Genomic DNA, 17,123 nt, shown 5'->3' with positions numbered 1-17,123 from the left:
TATCACACTTCTCATGTGACATATGGCTGCAAATAGCCCTGGGTGAGGGTATGATTTTCAACCTTGTTGTTCTGTTTTGCATTTACCTGCGTCCTAGCACAGCCATGCACATTTTCAGTGAACTAAAAAATGATTCCCAGCATCCTTTTTTTCCAGCTTTGATATCACCCCTCCTCATTTTCTCTCTTTGTTTTGTCTTGGACAGGGTGTCGTAGCTAAAGTGAGACACATTTGACTGGCTGGGCCTCTGGCCATGATGGCCCCACGTAAGCGAGGAGGACGGGGCCTGTCATTCCTCTGCTGCTGTCTAAAGGGACGGGACCAGCCTGAGATCACCTACCGCCTCCGCCATGACAGCAACTTCACACTGCAAACCATGGAGCCCACCCTGCCCATGCCCCCCAGCGAGGAACTGGATGCCATGTTCACTGAACTGGTGGTATGTGCTGTGCCATGACCACAGACTCTTTCTTTTGTTTCCTTTCTTTTATTTTATTTATTTACCATACTCTCAATTAGATGGATGGATAAATGGATAAATGAATAGATGGATGGATATATATATATATATATAGATAGATAGATAGATGCAGTAAATGGATAGATTGATGGATTGATGGATAGGGAGGATCTTTGGAAACAGACCACTTTGAAAGTCAAATCTGGTATTTGGATTCGTCAAACATTATATTGGGAGGCATGTAAAGGATAACTTATTAAAACAGAGAGGAACTTGTCTTTGTATCCCATGATGAATTTTTGGATGGATGGATGGATGGATGGGTGGGTAGACGAGTGGGTGGGTGGATGGATGGATGGATGAGTAGATGGGTGGATGTAAGGATATATGCTACATGGATGGATGCTAGATTGAGCACTTATTGTAGTCAAATTTTCTTTTAGTTTGCTATACGTTTTATTCAACTTTCTATTTAGGGCCTGATACTTTAGATTTTTGGAAACAGACTACTTTGAAAGTCAAATCTGGTCTTTGGTTTTGTCAAACATTTATTGGCAGGCATGTAGGGGTTAACTTATTTAAATAGAGAAGACTGTTTCTTTGTATCCCATGATGAATTTTCAGATGGATGGAAGGATGAGTGAATAGTAGGGGTGGGAATCTCTAGGCACCTCACGGTTCGATTCGATTACGATTCAGAGGCCTGCGATTCGATTCTAAAGCGATTATCGATTATCTGAATCTTTTTGTGTGTGTGAATATAAATAATTTGCTTTAAAAGTACAAAGTAATGACCCATAAAGAATTAACGTACAATATATTTTATTAACATTGCAAAGAACCAACAGGAAAATAAATGTGTGCCTGAACTAGCAGCATACTTGTAGTAAATTAATAATATAACAACAACAGGTGTTCTGACGATTCATGCTACCCATCGAGATGTGCTACTTACTGGTTATGCGCATGTGCAGACTCATGTTTCTTCTGCTTACCACGCCCATAAATCTATGCATCCTTGCTGTGGAGACTTGTAGGAAACTTTGACAGGTCAAAGATGAATATTTGATGATAATTTTTAATTTTCACACCGTTTTAAAAATAAAAACAGTACATTATACTGTACTCTTAATTTCGAATTTTATTATAATTTTATTTCATATAATAATATCATTTTTACTTGTTATATCAAATTTGATAATTGCTAGTTCATTTAAAATATCAAAATATGCTCCCCATACACTTACCCTGATTAAAATGAAATAACGATGTCATAATATTGTGAGATTTACACCATTATGGAAACAATAGAGAATGAATCAACATCATCTGTGATCGATTCGCGTTTGAGTAGCATTTTTCGACAAGGCAGCAGAAATCGTCTGAACACCGGTACAGCCCAGAGCCATAGAGAGAAACGGCTCTGGTACAGCAGAGTGTTTTTCCTCCTCTGGGTGGAAACGTGTCATATGGCTTCTCATATTTATCGTGTTGCCGAAATATTTTAGTTTTATTCTACAAAGCTTACAACTAGTTTGGCTCTTGTCCAGCTCCTTTCCCCCTTCAACTCGATAGAAGCCAAAATATTTCCACACGTCAGCTTTTAACGAGGAGGGTGTTTGGATTTCGCGCTCAGCCATCGCGTCTCTGTTATGTGCACACGCCACAGACAGACGGTCCGGGCACTGCACTTCCGCGCTTCAGAGTTCCGTCTTTTGCGTTCCGTCAATATTACGTAATTATAAATAGGCTACATATAAAAAAAATAAAAAAATGTACATTTGTGAATCGATTGAGAATCGTCCACGTCCGCATCGCGATGCATCTAAGAATCGATTTTTTCCCCCACCCCTAGTGAATAGATGCTAGATGGATCGATGGGTGGGTAGACAGATGGATGGATAGATGGAGCATTCATGTTTTTTTTGTTTTTTTTTATTAAACTTTTGGACACAGGCCACTTTGAAAGTCAAATCTGGTCTTTGGTTTTGTCAAATATTATACTGACAGCCATGTTAAGGATAGGTTAATAAAAAAGAAGGAACTTGTCTTTGCATCGGAATCCCATGATGAATTTTCACCATTAGGCTACATTTTTTGCTTAGACAGAACATGCAAAGTTTGTAAGCTTGCATTCCCACATGGCCAAAAATCACAAACAGAGCCTCTTAACTGGGTTCATTCTAAAGAATCCCATCAGAATAGTTAGAAAAAGCTTATTCTTTATTAAAGAACTGCTTTGCTCTACCATTCCTCTGTTTGTGGAGTGAATCAGTGCTTGTCTTGGATTCCATAATATGGGGAATCCAAGCATTCCCTGCTAATGGTCCAGTAAAGAGTATGTTAGACAATGCACGTCCCCTCATTAGCTCTGCAGACTCCATTGAGTAGAGTTACGTCTGTATGTCTCATGCCCACCAGCGCATGACCAGCAAGCATTTGGCACAGATGGGCTCATGGATGACTTATATGCGCCAGACTCCCATCTTTAACGCTGCCTGTCCCCCGCTGAGCTTTTGAGCTCTCACACAGAGACACAACTGAGATGTCAATCTGTATCATGTTAGGTTGATTTAACAGGAAAATACTTCTCGCAGACTTTTGATTCTGCATCGATTTGAGGTGAGAAAGCTGTCCTCCTCATGAAGGAATACTGAACTTTATCTTTGAATTTTTTTTTTTTTTTGTAGAGTCTGCTTTCACTGCAACTCAAACAGAAAACTGGTCTCATAATTTAACACTGTCACAACCAGACGCAATGCTAGAATTTTGTTAGATGTCGCAAGTACACTGCTGTCACTGCTTGAATGCAGCCAGTTATTACTTGTTGCTGCTTCTATCTAAATGACTTTCAGTGAACAAAGTCTCAGGTTCAGTTTTTTTCTGTAGAGAAATAAAGAGGGAATAGTATGAGAGAAAGATCTGGAGAAGATCAGATTTTGACCTGCCTGCCTCTACAATAGATGTGGTGGTCTGGATGTGATGTTCTCTCTCTGGAATCTCTGCTCAAATATACATGAGTACTTACGAGTTGGATTATACGATTTCCCTGTATTTTTCATTCTTTTTATCCTCATTATTTCCTTATGCAGCCTGTTAAAGTGGTCTTTGGACCTGCTTGTTGTATGTGTCTCTCACATGATGTTAATTAACTTGTGCCCGAACATCTGGACTGAATATGACCAACTTAGTCCAGAACTGCATCATGGGAATGCACAGAGGTCACAGGAGCGTGCAGGCATTAATTGATGGTTTACATGACTAAATAATTTCTTTGCTGTGAGGAAACAAGAAGTCTCTCTCTCACACAGAATTGTGGGAAAATAACCCCCGCTTCAGGGTCATTGATATCCAGATACTGATGTCAGACTAAGTCATGTTGGTTTTGTCTGGTCTCGTGGCCAATAGGATAGGATGCCCGTGTGTGTCACTGCCAAGTACATTTGACATTTATTATGTACTCAAAATGTTTTTTCCACTTTTGCCCAATCATTTTAGTTTGTTTATTTACTGTACATTTTACATTTCATAGTTTTAATAAATATTCATGAATATAAATATCCTAAATATAATATATATTTTTGTGCAATCCTTGCAATTTGTAAGGTATTTATTTATCTATTTATTGTCAACTTTAAATTTATTTACCAAAATATAATAAGAAAAAATTGTGCAGCCATTGTTTGTAAAGTATTTAACCTTATGAGAATGTGACCAATTCAACATTATTTATTGGGCTTGAAATTTAAGAGTATACACTTGAAACCCTCTCATCGTGTCTCTTCTCCTACAGGATGAGCTGGATCTCTCTGAGAAACATAGAGAGGCCATGTTTGCCCTTCCTGCTGAGAAGAAATGGCAAATCTACTGTAGCAAGAAGAAGGTAAGACATTTCCACTTGATGGGACTGGGCAAGGACCTTTTCCATTTTTTAGAAAGACCCATGTCAAAGTATTTTGTCTGGCTTTGAACATTCATAGCAGTTTCCTAAAACCAATTTAATCTGACTTGACCGTGGAGTTTGAAACTAAGCAGCTAAATGTGTGAACACATCACAGTCTTACAGTACATCCAAAAAAGGACGTAATGTAAATGGTGCTTCTCTAGCACTTGCTTGGCCTCGGGACAGAGAAGTGGTGTTGAGTGCGAGGGTTTATTTTCACAGTATGTGTGATTTGGGTCTGAGGAGTGAGAGGTAACAGAACCCAGGCTGCCTTGACACACTCTGTAAACCGTCATTTATAAGAGGCATTTACACCAGTGGAACTAAAGAGCAAACCACACAGCGGTGGCCTGGGGATTGTCTACGGCTGCTGGAGTTCATGACCAGTTACCTGGTCACGACCCACCAGGGGATCCATCTTCAGCTGCTGACCTATTGTCCTCCAAAAACACTTAAAAAAGAATACTGTCAATCATTATGATGTTAGGAATGAAGTTCTCATTCATATATTAAAGCAAACATTCATGTTGGTGTTCTGTATGATGGATCAAAGCTTTGTAAGCTTATACACTAGTAGAGATGGAATTTCAGTTGGAAATTTTTATAGCTTATGCTTGTCAGCTCTCAACTTGAAGGGATAGTTTATCCAAAAATGAAAATTCTGTCAATTACTCACCGTCATGTCGTTCCAAACTCGTTTTATTCTTTTTCTTATATAAAACAAAAAAGATGTTTTCAGTATTTTTAGTATTATATTTTTTGGCCATACAGAAAAAGTCAGTGGGGTCCCACAAATGTTGTTTTCCTCCCCATATTTTCTTAATAAAAAGAGGGAATACAGGCAGAAAATAAATAGACATCAAAATATTTTATTTATTTATTTTTCATTTACTCCACTTTTTTATTCAGTAAAACTTTATTTTATTTTAGAACTACAGATTTGAAGAAATTTTTCAGAAATGCTTCAACCAAAACTGTCTTAGAAAAATGTGCATGCTGTGTAATCCCAGCTCAATAAAACACTGAATGCAGTGTTTCAGCCAACTACACCTGCAAGGCCTGGATCAAATCTCCTCCCAGTGGACTTTTGGGGTCTGAGCAACATGTGGAACCAACACCATGCAATATAATGAGTGCTAAAACTACTGTAAAGATGTTGAGACAAAGGAACTTGTGAATGTCTGGTATGAAGTGTTCATAGTAACTATAATGAGAACTTTCTCACCCTTCTTTTTGGTTTCAAGCTATCTTTGTATTAATCTCTAAGTCCATATGGTCCAAAATAGTTTAGTTAAATTGTATAATTGCAGAATGTGCTAATAAAACAATGGGTGGACTTGTTAAATAAGATTCCTGGAAGCTTATCGGCTCATGTGGTGCGCGAAACCCCCCAAAACAACCCCAATTCCCAAACTTACCCTGGCCAGCAAAAGTCAATCTCAGTCTGAAAGAGCAAGCAGCTGCTATATTATAGACACTTGAGCATAGCACAAAACACTGTGGTATTGTTTCCAAACCCCAGGCTTTGTATTGAAAGCTTTAAAGAATAAGTTACTATGGGAAAAGGCATGTTTTGGACTGAATCGTAGCCGTTTAGCACTGCCAGAGCGTTTAACTCAAAATTAAGTGGCGTAGTGCCGAAGTGCAGAGTCTGTGTCTGTTATCAGGTAACAAGAAGCATCTCAAACAAGGTGTCAACTGTGGACACTCTCACTCACACATAACATATCCGTTCACAAACACTTTTGGATTGTTGGATGCGATTTTCTGGGAATTGCAATGGTTAGATAAGCCATGTTCTCACACGTCATAGCTGTTGAAGTACATGAGATTCTGTCTGTCTTTCTGATTCTATCTGTTTTTCGGTCTGTCTAATTCTATATGTCTGTCTTATTCTATCAGTCTGTCTAATTATATCTGTCTTTCTGTCTGTCTGTCTAATTCTGTCTGTCTGTCGGTCGAATGTGTTTATTTGATTCCAGTATGCAGGCTAATCTTTAGTTTTTCCATAGGAACAGGAAGAGAATAAGGGGGCGACCAGCTGGCCTGAATTCTACATTGATCAGATAAATTCTATGGCTGCTGTAAGTATGACTTGTTTCCCTGACCATGCTAATTTCCATCTTTTCCCTGAGGACATAGTCTTAGTCTCTTAGTCAAGAGGGAGTCATTAAACTCACATATGTTGCCCTTTAGGAAGTTGTTGGGGATGTAAGAGTGGTAAACGACTGTAAATATTTCATAGGGCAATGAGCGCTCATACTCATCAAAACTGAGATAATTGGTGAAGCTATAAATTCCTTCACACTTTTTTTAAATTATGTACTTTAACAAAACTTTGACCTGGCAAACTTGGATCAGTCCATTAATTATTTGCCTTAACGTTAAATATCACCACCAGAGGAAGTCCCTGCTGGCCCTGGACAAGGAGGATGAGGAGGAGAGGAATAAGACCATAGAGAGCTTGAAAACAGCTCTCCGCACACAGCCCATGAGGTACTGCCTTTAGCACACACACTCATTATGGGTCATTTCATGACAGTATCATTCTTTTTCATTTCTCTTGATTAAGCCATTACCTTACACGCATAAGTATTATATATATATGTAGAGCTCTTTTCCAAAACGCGATAAACACCATTTAAAAAGAGTTTAAACGCGATAAGCGCCAAACCTATTTTTAGCCTAAACGTGATAAATCCTCTCCACTAATCAGAATTCGGTGAACGTTCTACGCAATCCAACACGGCGGCGCTCTGAACAGAGGTTTGTTTATGTTCATTCATTCCTCAAAATGAGTGAGTTTTCTAGTAGTAGTTCATTTAAGCCATTAGTTTAATCACATATTTAGTGATTTAATTACTTAAATAAGGGAGAGAAACCATAATGAGCGTTTTTAATTGCCTATTCCGCATCTCAACGCACGCATAAAGCTTGCCACAAAGAACCAACAAAAGTAATGATTATGCATGAAACATTTGAATTGTTTATTTTTTAATTTAACTAGTGTTTTCTGTCAGTGTCAGCTACAAAGATAAAGTTGACTATGCTGACTCGCCATCTTCGCAGTAGTGAACGCGCATATAGAGAGAAATGCACACTTCGAATTAGCCTACATACGCAGAGAGTAGCCAATTTCTTTTCGTTTTTTATTGTTTTGTTTAAATGTAGACATTTCAAGCTTTTTATAGATATACTTCTCAGGACTGTGAGGCAAGTATCGCTGTGTTTCGGTTAGTGTATGAGACGCGCTCCAGATCACGCGCGGGCGCCTCCGTGTCCTGATTATATTGTCTGCTATATTTGCTTCTTATTTATTTATTATTAATCCAGTCAATTTAATTTGTTGATGAAACATTGATTAAAATGTAGATACAATATATACAAAACGAAATTCACTTTAAAGAAAGGCTTTCTACTAAACAAAATTTAATAAGTGGTCAAAATCATGTCTGACCCACTCCAAATGTTTTCCGTACTCATCTCATGTGGTTCCCTTTTCATATAATCAACATAGATGAAATAAAAAAAAATAACATTAGCCTATATTATTAAACATAAATATGAAACGTACGTTTAAGTTGTTTTTAACTTAGCCTATATTTAAGCGTCACGCCGTTCCGCTTTGCTCACATGCTGTGTACCCTATACATGCATGTGTGTGTGTGTGTGTGGTGGAGGGGTGCCCATCACTACTTTTGAATATCGTTATCATTATTGAATATTTTTAATAATTAATTTTTAATGCATATGTAGTGGACACATTGGTCCTACTTGTTACAGGTTTGACACTTTACTAAAAATGACTCTGAATGTATTACTAAATAACTTATTGAATAGCTATTGATATCATTACTATTTTCAGGTTCTGCACCAAATGACTATTAGCCCAAATGTGTCTAAATTTAAATGTATAGTAATTCATAGTATGAGCCCCTGATTATATGTTGCATGCTCTCGTTTTTTTTTTTTTTTTAAAGACAAACCATACAGTTTTGAAAAAAAAATTGATGGATTCATAGCGTTTTGAAAACATTTTTTTTTTACTTTTTTAATTTATCATAAACAAGAATATTGTCGTTTGATTTAATAATCATTGTTCAACATGTTTAGACTGAGCCAATAAAACATTTTAACAGGATAAATTGAATCTTCACTAAATGTGTGGTTCTAGGTAAAAAGATTTAATTTTCCTGATAACTATTGAAATGGATTTATAGCGTTTTGGAAAAGATCTCTTCGTGTATATATATATATATATATATATATATATATATATATATATATATATATATATATATATATATATATATATATATATATATATATATATATATATATATATATATATATATATACACACCAGTGGCGGCTGCTGGTCTTTAAAAGAGGGGACGCTGCATTAATGAATGAATGAGCAAACGATCTAAAAAAATATATTAAACTCGACGGAGGAAGTGTGGGAATTAGGTTAAACTGAAACAAGGAATGTGGTGTATAATTGTGTGAAATTTATGATGAAAATTGGTTAGCAATTTCCCCAAGCAAATACCAAGAAATAGGTTGCAGCATTTTGTTTTTCGACTACACTTGCAAAATCCGCAATGGGACTGCGCTCGAATAGCTTCAGCGTCAGCGACTTTTTATAGTACAAAATCGCTGTCAATCAAAAGGAGATGCAGTCTCCCAATCAGACAGACCCTCCAATAATCATGCAGAAGCCCGTAGTCCAGGCCCGGGGACATAATCGCAGATTTATCCAATGACCGTCTAGTTTCGAAGCACTGAAAAAAACTGTTTAAAGCAGCCCCATTAAAGTCAATGGACGCTCGGTTTCAACAGGGAACTGGGACGCTCCGGGAATGTATGAGAAGGAAATCGAGTCACCCGATCTGCCATATGAAGCTGATTCTGAACGAACTCGTCTTCGAGATGAACGTGTTCTAACGCATTTTTAGTCAATAAAATGTTAACACAATAGTACATATTTGACCATTAATTTTTTAACATTATAGGGGAAGCCGAGCTTCCCTTGCAGTCTTAAAGAAACCACACTGATATACACATACAGTCATGGTCAGAATTAATGGCACCCCTGGTAAATATGATCAAAACTGGCTGTAAAAAATAAATCTGCATCGTTTATCCTTTTGAAGGTCAATGAACGTGTTTTGGAGAAAAACATTTATTTCATAATGTGATTTCCCCCCCCCCACTTTCAATTATTTTACTTCAATGAAAGGTTAGATTTTTGGCAATTTTTTGAATGAAAGATCAAAAGGATAAACGATGCAGCCAGTTTTGCTCATATTTACCATGACTGTATATACATATACAGCTCTGGAAAAAATTAAGAGACCACTGCAAAAATTATTAGTTTCTCTGGTTTTACAATTTATAGGTATGCGTTTGGGTAATATTAGCATTTTTGTTTTATTCTATAAACTACTGACAACATTTCTCCCAAATTCCAAATAAAATATTGTCATTTAGAGCATTTATTTGAAGAAAACGACAACTGCTCAAAATAACAAAAAATATGCAGTGTTGTCAGACCTCGAATAATGGAAAGAAAATAGTTCATATTAATTTTTAAACAACACAATACTAATGTTTTAACTTAGGTAGAGTTCAGAAATCAATGTTTGGTGGAATAACCCTGATTTTCAATCACATGGGTCCACCAGTCTTACACATTGATGTTGGGTGCAAAAACACCAGGAAAATCGCATCACATTAAAAACGTCAAAATGCCATTTATTGTTTGAATTTTGTGATAAAATGGACAGAATTTGAAAGCTGAGACTTTGTTTCTTATCGGAAGAAACAAAGCACAAAGCTCTTAGCAATTATTGGATGGGAAGCGCTACAAATCAATTTTAGTGTAGAGAAAAACCTCAGACCTGGCAACCCTGGCTGGATCTACAGGTGATTCATAGGGTCAAATATAGCCTGCTTTAACGTCGCTATTTTTGAACTGTTAGTGAATATAATTGCTTTTATCAGCCGATACATTGATGCACTCTATATATCATTCATTGTATTCTATTTTCATGGATTTTATTGATTTGCATGTTTGTATGAAAATGCTTAAATAAACACGGATGTGAAATATTTGTTATCCCAATAAAGGCACGTTAAAATTGGAATCGAAAATTTTTAATGTAGCTTGTACAAGAGATGTTAATTTTGGCCTGCTTTTACACATATTTAATTGTATTATTTTTTTGTCAATTCCCATTTTTATAAAATAACACGCATGCATTTAAATGCAAAATGCAAATACAAAGAAATTATTAGGAATTTGTATTGCTGTCCCCCAGAAACAGGGCCAGCAACCGTCTCTAAGCTACAACAGAAAATGCACTTAAAATGCAGGACATTCCATGTGTTCTCCTACCTTTTGAGTTGAAATGTCTTTTCATGTGCTTGGCCTGTCCTCTGCCATGCTCCTCAAGGTTTGTGACGCGCTTCATAGACCTCGATGGACTGACGTGCGTCTTGAACTTCCTGAAAACGATGGACTATGAGACCACTGAATCTCAGATCCACACTTCACTGATTGGCTGCATTAAAGCCCTGATGAACAACTCTCAGGGACGCGCCCATGTGCTCGCACATTCAGAAAGCATCAACATTATCGCGCAGAGCTTGGCCACCGAGAACATCAAGACCAAAGTGGCTGTTCTGGAGATCATGGGTGCTGTTTGCTTGGTGCCCGGAGGACACAAGAAAATCCTGGAAGCCATGTTGCATTATCAGAAGTTCGCCTGTGAACGCACGCGATTTCAGGTGGGCAGGAAAAGTCAAGTCCTTTCTCTCATAGCCACATTGGGCCTCATTATTCAAACACGAATCATTCATTAAAAACAGTTGTACATAAATTGTCCCTTTGAATTGAATGCAACAATTAACACAGAGAAATTCGTTCTGCTTGTGTTTCATGACTTGAGACTTATGAATAAAATATTAAGAGGTCTTTCTTCTTTGTTGTTCTCATTCTTTCTCCCCATTTTCTCGGTTTAAACATAGACCCTTCTAAATGACTTGGACAAGAGTACGGGCCGCTACAGAGACGAGGTGAACCTCAAGACGGCAATCATGTCCTTCATCAACGCGGTCCTCAGTCAAGGATCAGGGGAGGTAAGCGCTACTTTCTCCACATCTGCATCTCATTAGATTCAAATCATCCAAGAGTTTCTCCCTGACTTCCAACGTTTCATTTACAGACCAGTTTGGAGTTCAGAATTCATTTGCGGTATGAATTTCTAATGCTGGGAATCCAACCAGTGATTGATAAATTACGGTCCCATGAAAACTCCACGTTAGATCGGTAAGTGCTGTATTTTGAGATGCGCTGTCCTCAAGTACTTGGCCGAGTTCTGTTGAGCTTAACATGAAGTCGTCTTTTATTACTCTTCAGGCATTTGGACTTCTTTGAGATGCTACGAAATGAAGATGAATTAGCCCTCGCTAAGCGGTTTGAAAATGTACGCTCGCGGTCTTAATTTTTTGAATATAGCCACTTTGTTTCAGTAGTAACTTCAACATTGTCTCTTTGTTTGGTTCAGGTTCATGTAGACACTAAAAGTGCCACTCAGGTGTTTGATCTCATCCGGAAGAGGATAAACCACACGGACGCCTTCCCGCACTTTATATCTGTCTTACAGCACTGTCTCCATATGCCTTGTGAGTGATGTCGCTTCCCTTCCATAACAGTGTGAACAAATAAACCTCATAATATTACCTCATCATAATTAATGTCACTTACAAAAGAATACCATGGTATATAGTTTTGAACATGCCACTACGGTAATACCATGTTTTATGGACATGAACAATGTTTAATTTCATCATGTAAACTGCCTTCTAAAAGGGAGTATTTATTTATTAAATAAATAAATGTAATTATTCAGCCATGATACATTAAATTGATCATAGGTGACAGTAAAACATTTACATCAAAGATTTCTATTTCAAATAAATGCTGTTCTTTAAACTTTCTATTAATCAGAGATGTACAATCTGTTTTCAACATTGATAATAAAAAGAAATGTTTCTTGAGCAGAAAATCAGCATATTAGAATGATTTCTGGACGATCATGTAACTGGAGTAATGATGCTGAACATTCAGCTTTGCTGATTGCAAAGCTTTGCTATTTTTTTAAAATAGCAAACAGATATTTTATACTCTAATAATAATTAACAATTTTACGGTTTTCACTGTATTTTTTATCAAATAAATGCAGCCTGGGTGTTTTAACAAACTTTTATACAGTAGCGTATATATTTGCATTGTATTGGTCACTGACCACTTTGCTCTCTGCATATTGGCATCAGCCCTTAAAAACATATAAATTGATCACTGTAGTGAACTTTGTGTAGTTTGCTTGGAAGTGCTGACATCATCTTTGCTCTTTGCTCACAGACAAAAGAACTGGGAACACTGTGCAGTACTGGCTCCTTCTTGATCGAATTGTCCAGCAGATTGTCCTACAGAACGACAAGGGTTATGACCCCGATGTGGCTCCCCTTGAGAACTTTGACGTGAAGAACGTGGTGCGAATGTAAGTGAAGGACAGTTCAAGAATTTTTGTATCCAAAGAAGTAGTTGTACCTTTGTGTCCTCAATTTCTCTCATTTATTAATATTTAATGCCCTCTAAAACTGCCTGCAATTTGGTAAATTTTGCAATTTCAATTATTTAGCTCTGAAAATTATAATCCCAAATACGTAATCCAGTCTCAAAATCAATTTGTTGCAATCCAGCCATCCACCTGTATCTCATCACATTTTAGGAAAGCGCCAAGCCATAGATTTTTCAAGATATGACTGAACATGATAAACTTAGAACTGTGTGTACTAGGGATGCTCCGATCGATCGTCCGGAGATCGGTATCGGCAGATAATCACATTTTATGACTCGATCGGTACTCGCTAAACTTGGCCCGATCTCACAAACCGATCACAATTTGATTACGTCAAAACGTGAGAAGGTACGCTACATGATGCGTGGGGACTTAAATGATTTGGCAGTCATGTCATCGCCGGTGTGGAATTACTATGATGTGTCGAGAAATTAGCTATTTGCCATGTATGTTTCAAAGGATTCTCATGTGGAGGAGCATTGTCCTCCAGAGAGATTGCATTTCTGAAGAGTGTGCTTCCCTCGCTCAGTCCACACAGCGCCGCTCGCTCAGAACGCCCGCAGTGACGCGCTGGTTAGGAAATATGTGAAATAAATTGGGCTGCCCGTGCATGACTTAATTTTTTTTCTAGTTGACTAGTAGTCGTTCATTTAAGCCATTAGTCTAATCGCATATTTATATTAATTTAATTACTTAATTATGGGAGAAAATACTAAACCATAATGAGCGTTATCGTAATATTGCCTATATTCTGCGTATCAAGCGCTTGCATAAAGCTTGCCACAAAGAACCGGCAAAAGTAATGTTTATGCAGCATGATACATTTTAATTGTTTATTAATAAACTAGTGTTTTCTGGCTGCAAAGATAAAGTTGGCGATGTTGACGCCATCTTCGCAGTGAACGCGCCTATAGAGAAATGCACACTTCATACGAATTAGCCTACATAAGCAGAGAGTAGCCTACCCTATTTATTATCGATTTGATTTGTTGTTGTTTTTTAAAGTAGACATTCAAGCTTTCTATATGTTCTCAGGTCTGTTAGGCAAGTCGTTTATACGCTTATAGTTTCGGTTCATTTATGAGACGCGCTCCAGTTCACGTGTGGGCGCCTCCGTGTCCTGATTATATTGTCTGCTATATTTCGCTTCTTATTTATTAAATCCAGCCAATTGGTTGATGAAACATTGATTGAAATTAAGATACAATTTTTACAAAACGAAATTCACATTAAAGAATTGCTTTCTACAAAACAAAACTTAATTAAGTGGTCAAAATCATTTCTGACCCACTCCAAATCTCTCCTGATATATTGGGCATCTTATGATCCTATCTTACCCATCTCATTCGGTTCCTTTTTCATATAATTAACATAGATGAAATAAAAAAAGAATATTATATTATATAAAACAAATATGAAATGTATATTTACGTTTTTAAGTTATATTTAAAAGTCAGACCACTCCGCTTTTCTCACTTGTGTGGCCTATGCATGTGTGCGTGCATATGGGGAGGGGTGCGATTTTCGAATAATACCCAGCGATCTTCGAATATTATTTTTGCTTTTGCCCATCTCTTATGAGTAGCATCAAACTACTCCAATTTGTTCTTTTAGGAGTTTAAATTATTTAATTTTAGTTACATCAGACTTCTCTATTTTAGGTTATTAAATGTTTATGTTGTCCTCCAAAGTTTACTATCGGACAATGTTTAATTAAACCTTGTGGACTCCATCAGACTGCTCCATTTTGTTTGTATTTATCTTTGTCTTATATTAAGTATATTAAGCATATGAAGCATCGGTATCGGGATCGGTATCGGCCGATCACCATGACAAGAAATCGGCTATTGGTATCGGCAGCAAAAATCCTGACCAGAGCATCCCTAGTGTGTACAGACTGAAAAGTTGGTACAAAAGTTAAAATAAACACATCTTTGTGTCATCTTTCTGCATGGGATTAATTAAAAGTGAGACACAGCTTCACTCTAGTTCAAACAAGTCGAAGGCTGAGAGACGGTCTGGGACAGTTTCAGTCAAATAAAAACAAATATGCAGAATGCATATGGAAAACATTTGGTGGTTTGATCAAATGTTACTGAGCTGAAATTTGACTCTGGTTTTAAGGCGATGGGACTTCTCTGATTTCTTAACATTTCGCACCGATGTTGCTTGGTTTCCTGCTGGTCCTACCCGACTAATAGGAAGCCATCTATGTGCTTTTTTAAGAATTATGAATGCCAAGTTTTGTGGTTAAGGGTCACATGGTGATACATAAAACTGTAGTTCACCCAAAAATGAAAATTGTGATCATTTACACTCCCTCATGTCTTTCCAAAACTATATGACTTTCTTTCTTGAGTGGAACACGACATTCTCCATTCCTTTTATGTTCTGTAGTAGAAACAAAATTATATGGGTTTATAATGATATGAAGGTGAGTAAATAATGAGAGGATTTTGTGTGAACTATCCCTTTAGCCATTCATAAGTGCCCAACACTGCTCTCTTGTTCAAATTTACAGGTTGGTCAATGAGAACGAGGTGAAACAATGGAAAGAACAAGCGGAAAAAATGAGAAAAGGTATATGACCTCTCTATGAGGCGAATATTGATCTAAGTGAGTGTTTAGCCTTGAATGCGTTTACATGTTCCTTTGTCAGCGATGACATTGCTGATGTTGTCAAATACTGAAGCATTTGTGCATTTTGATTTCAGTTCTTTTTTTTGGCTTGAATCATAGAGCATAATGAACTTCAGCAGAAGCTGGAAAAGAAAGAAAGAGAGTGTGATGCTAAAGCCCAAGAGAAGGATGAAATGATGCAAACGCTCAATAAGATGAAAGAGAAGCTGGAGAAGGAGAGCAGTGAACATAAGCTTGCTAAGCAGCAAGTGGCTGACCTTTCTGCCCGGCTACATGAGATGAGTAATGTATGTTACATACGCACATAAGCACAAAGTACCTCTTCCAAAACCTAGTTTTCTCTCTGTTGACAGCTACATTTTAAGGCAACAACCTAACTGAAACAAAACCTTATATGTGACTGAATTGGAACAAGCTCTTAGTTACTTGCCAAAAAAAAAAAAAGTATGATGGTTTGCTGGCCTGTTTTGGCTGCGAGTTAGACTGATCGGGTGTCAAAAGAGCCCAGATATATAGGGCTCTTTTGCCATATATATTATATATATTATATTATATATATTATATAATATAGATATATTATATATTTTTATATAATATATCATTCAAAATATATCTATATATCATTCATCAATATATCATTCAAATATATCTATATTTGAAAAAAAAAATCCCTGAGTTTGTCACTTTTGCCCAGAATGAGGGTTCCCCTTACTAAAAGTACTGTAGTTGTAGAATGATATTGCATGATTACCCTATTCATGTACTATGGTATTTCCAAAATAAACTAAGTTACTTCAGAGAATACTATGGTAATGTCATGTCCAAAATAATCATGGCAGTTCCAGTGGTGCTTGTTTGTTTGTGTTGAAGCCAACATAACTGAAACAGCCTGGAGCTTTCGTTACCTAAAAATGCAGTGTCAACAGCTCACTGGGGTTTGGAACAGTCCAACATGTTTTGATTCATAATTATAACAGATTCAAAGCCTCACAACTCTTTTGCTTCATGTCCCTACTGTATCTTTTTTTTTTTAGAGGACAAATATCCCAGGTGGCCCCCCTCTCGTCACATTGGTCCCTGGTAGCATCCCAACTCCACCACCAGGTTTAGCTGGCATTCCTCCTCCACCACCACCTCCAGGTGGAGCACCCCCACCCCCTCCACCTCCTCCTGGCGGACCGCCACCTCCACCAGGCATGCCCGGCTTTGGTCCTCCTCCCTTGGGAGGTCTTCTGGGCTCCACGCTGACGAAGAAGAACATCCCTCAGCCGTCCAATCCACTTAAATCTTTCAACTGGACCAAACTCGGTGAAGTGAGTTTATAAATGTTTGCAATTATATAACTGTTAGTCTTTAGAAATGTTCCTCTTTCAAAATTTTTTAATAATTCATTTATTTATTTTTAATCTATTTAATTTTTATTTATTGTTTA

At 37.3% G+C, this 17,123-nt stretch overlaps 1 protein-coding gene across 3 annotated transcripts in view; it reads left to right on the top strand.

Moving 5' to 3' along the window:
- Positions 1-17,123, top strand: part of daam1a (dishevelled associated activator of morphogenesis 1a) — a 66,577-nt gene that overhangs the window by 36,736 nt on the left and 12,718 nt on the right. For all 3 annotated transcript variants that reach the window (XM_077239064.1, XM_077239063.1, XM_077239065.1), the window contains 13 exons: positions 206-439; positions 4,254-4,343; positions 6,416-6,487; positions 6,805-6,899; positions 10,862-11,195; positions 11,436-11,546; positions 11,633-11,736; positions 11,827-11,893; positions 11,975-12,092; positions 12,832-12,970; positions 15,573-15,631; positions 15,791-15,978; positions 16,726-17,004. In XM_077239064.1, coding sequence (XP_077095179.1) covers positions 254-439; positions 4,254-4,343; positions 6,416-6,487; positions 6,805-6,899; positions 10,862-11,195; positions 11,436-11,546; positions 11,633-11,736; positions 11,827-11,893; positions 11,975-12,092; positions 12,832-12,970; positions 15,573-15,631; positions 15,791-15,978; positions 16,726-17,004 — 1,842 coding nt within the window. In that variant the 5' untranslated portion in view covers positions 206-253. The remainder of the gene's footprint in view (positions 1-205; positions 440-4,253; positions 4,344-6,415; positions 6,488-6,804; positions 6,900-10,861; positions 11,196-11,435; positions 11,547-11,632; positions 11,737-11,826; positions 11,894-11,974; positions 12,093-12,831; positions 12,971-15,572; positions 15,632-15,790; positions 15,979-16,725; positions 17,005-17,123) is intronic.

Source organism: Siphateles boraxobius, unplaced genomic scaffold, assembly GCF_051911475.1.
Source record: "Siphateles boraxobius isolate OS27281-9 unplaced genomic scaffold, OSU_SipBor_1 22, whole genome shotgun sequence".
Lineage (NCBI taxonomy): Eukaryota > Metazoa > Chordata > Actinopteri > Cypriniformes > Leuciscidae > Siphateles > Siphateles boraxobius.
Note: the sequence above shows the minus strand (reverse complement) of the source record. Positions and strands in the feature narration are given on the sequence as shown.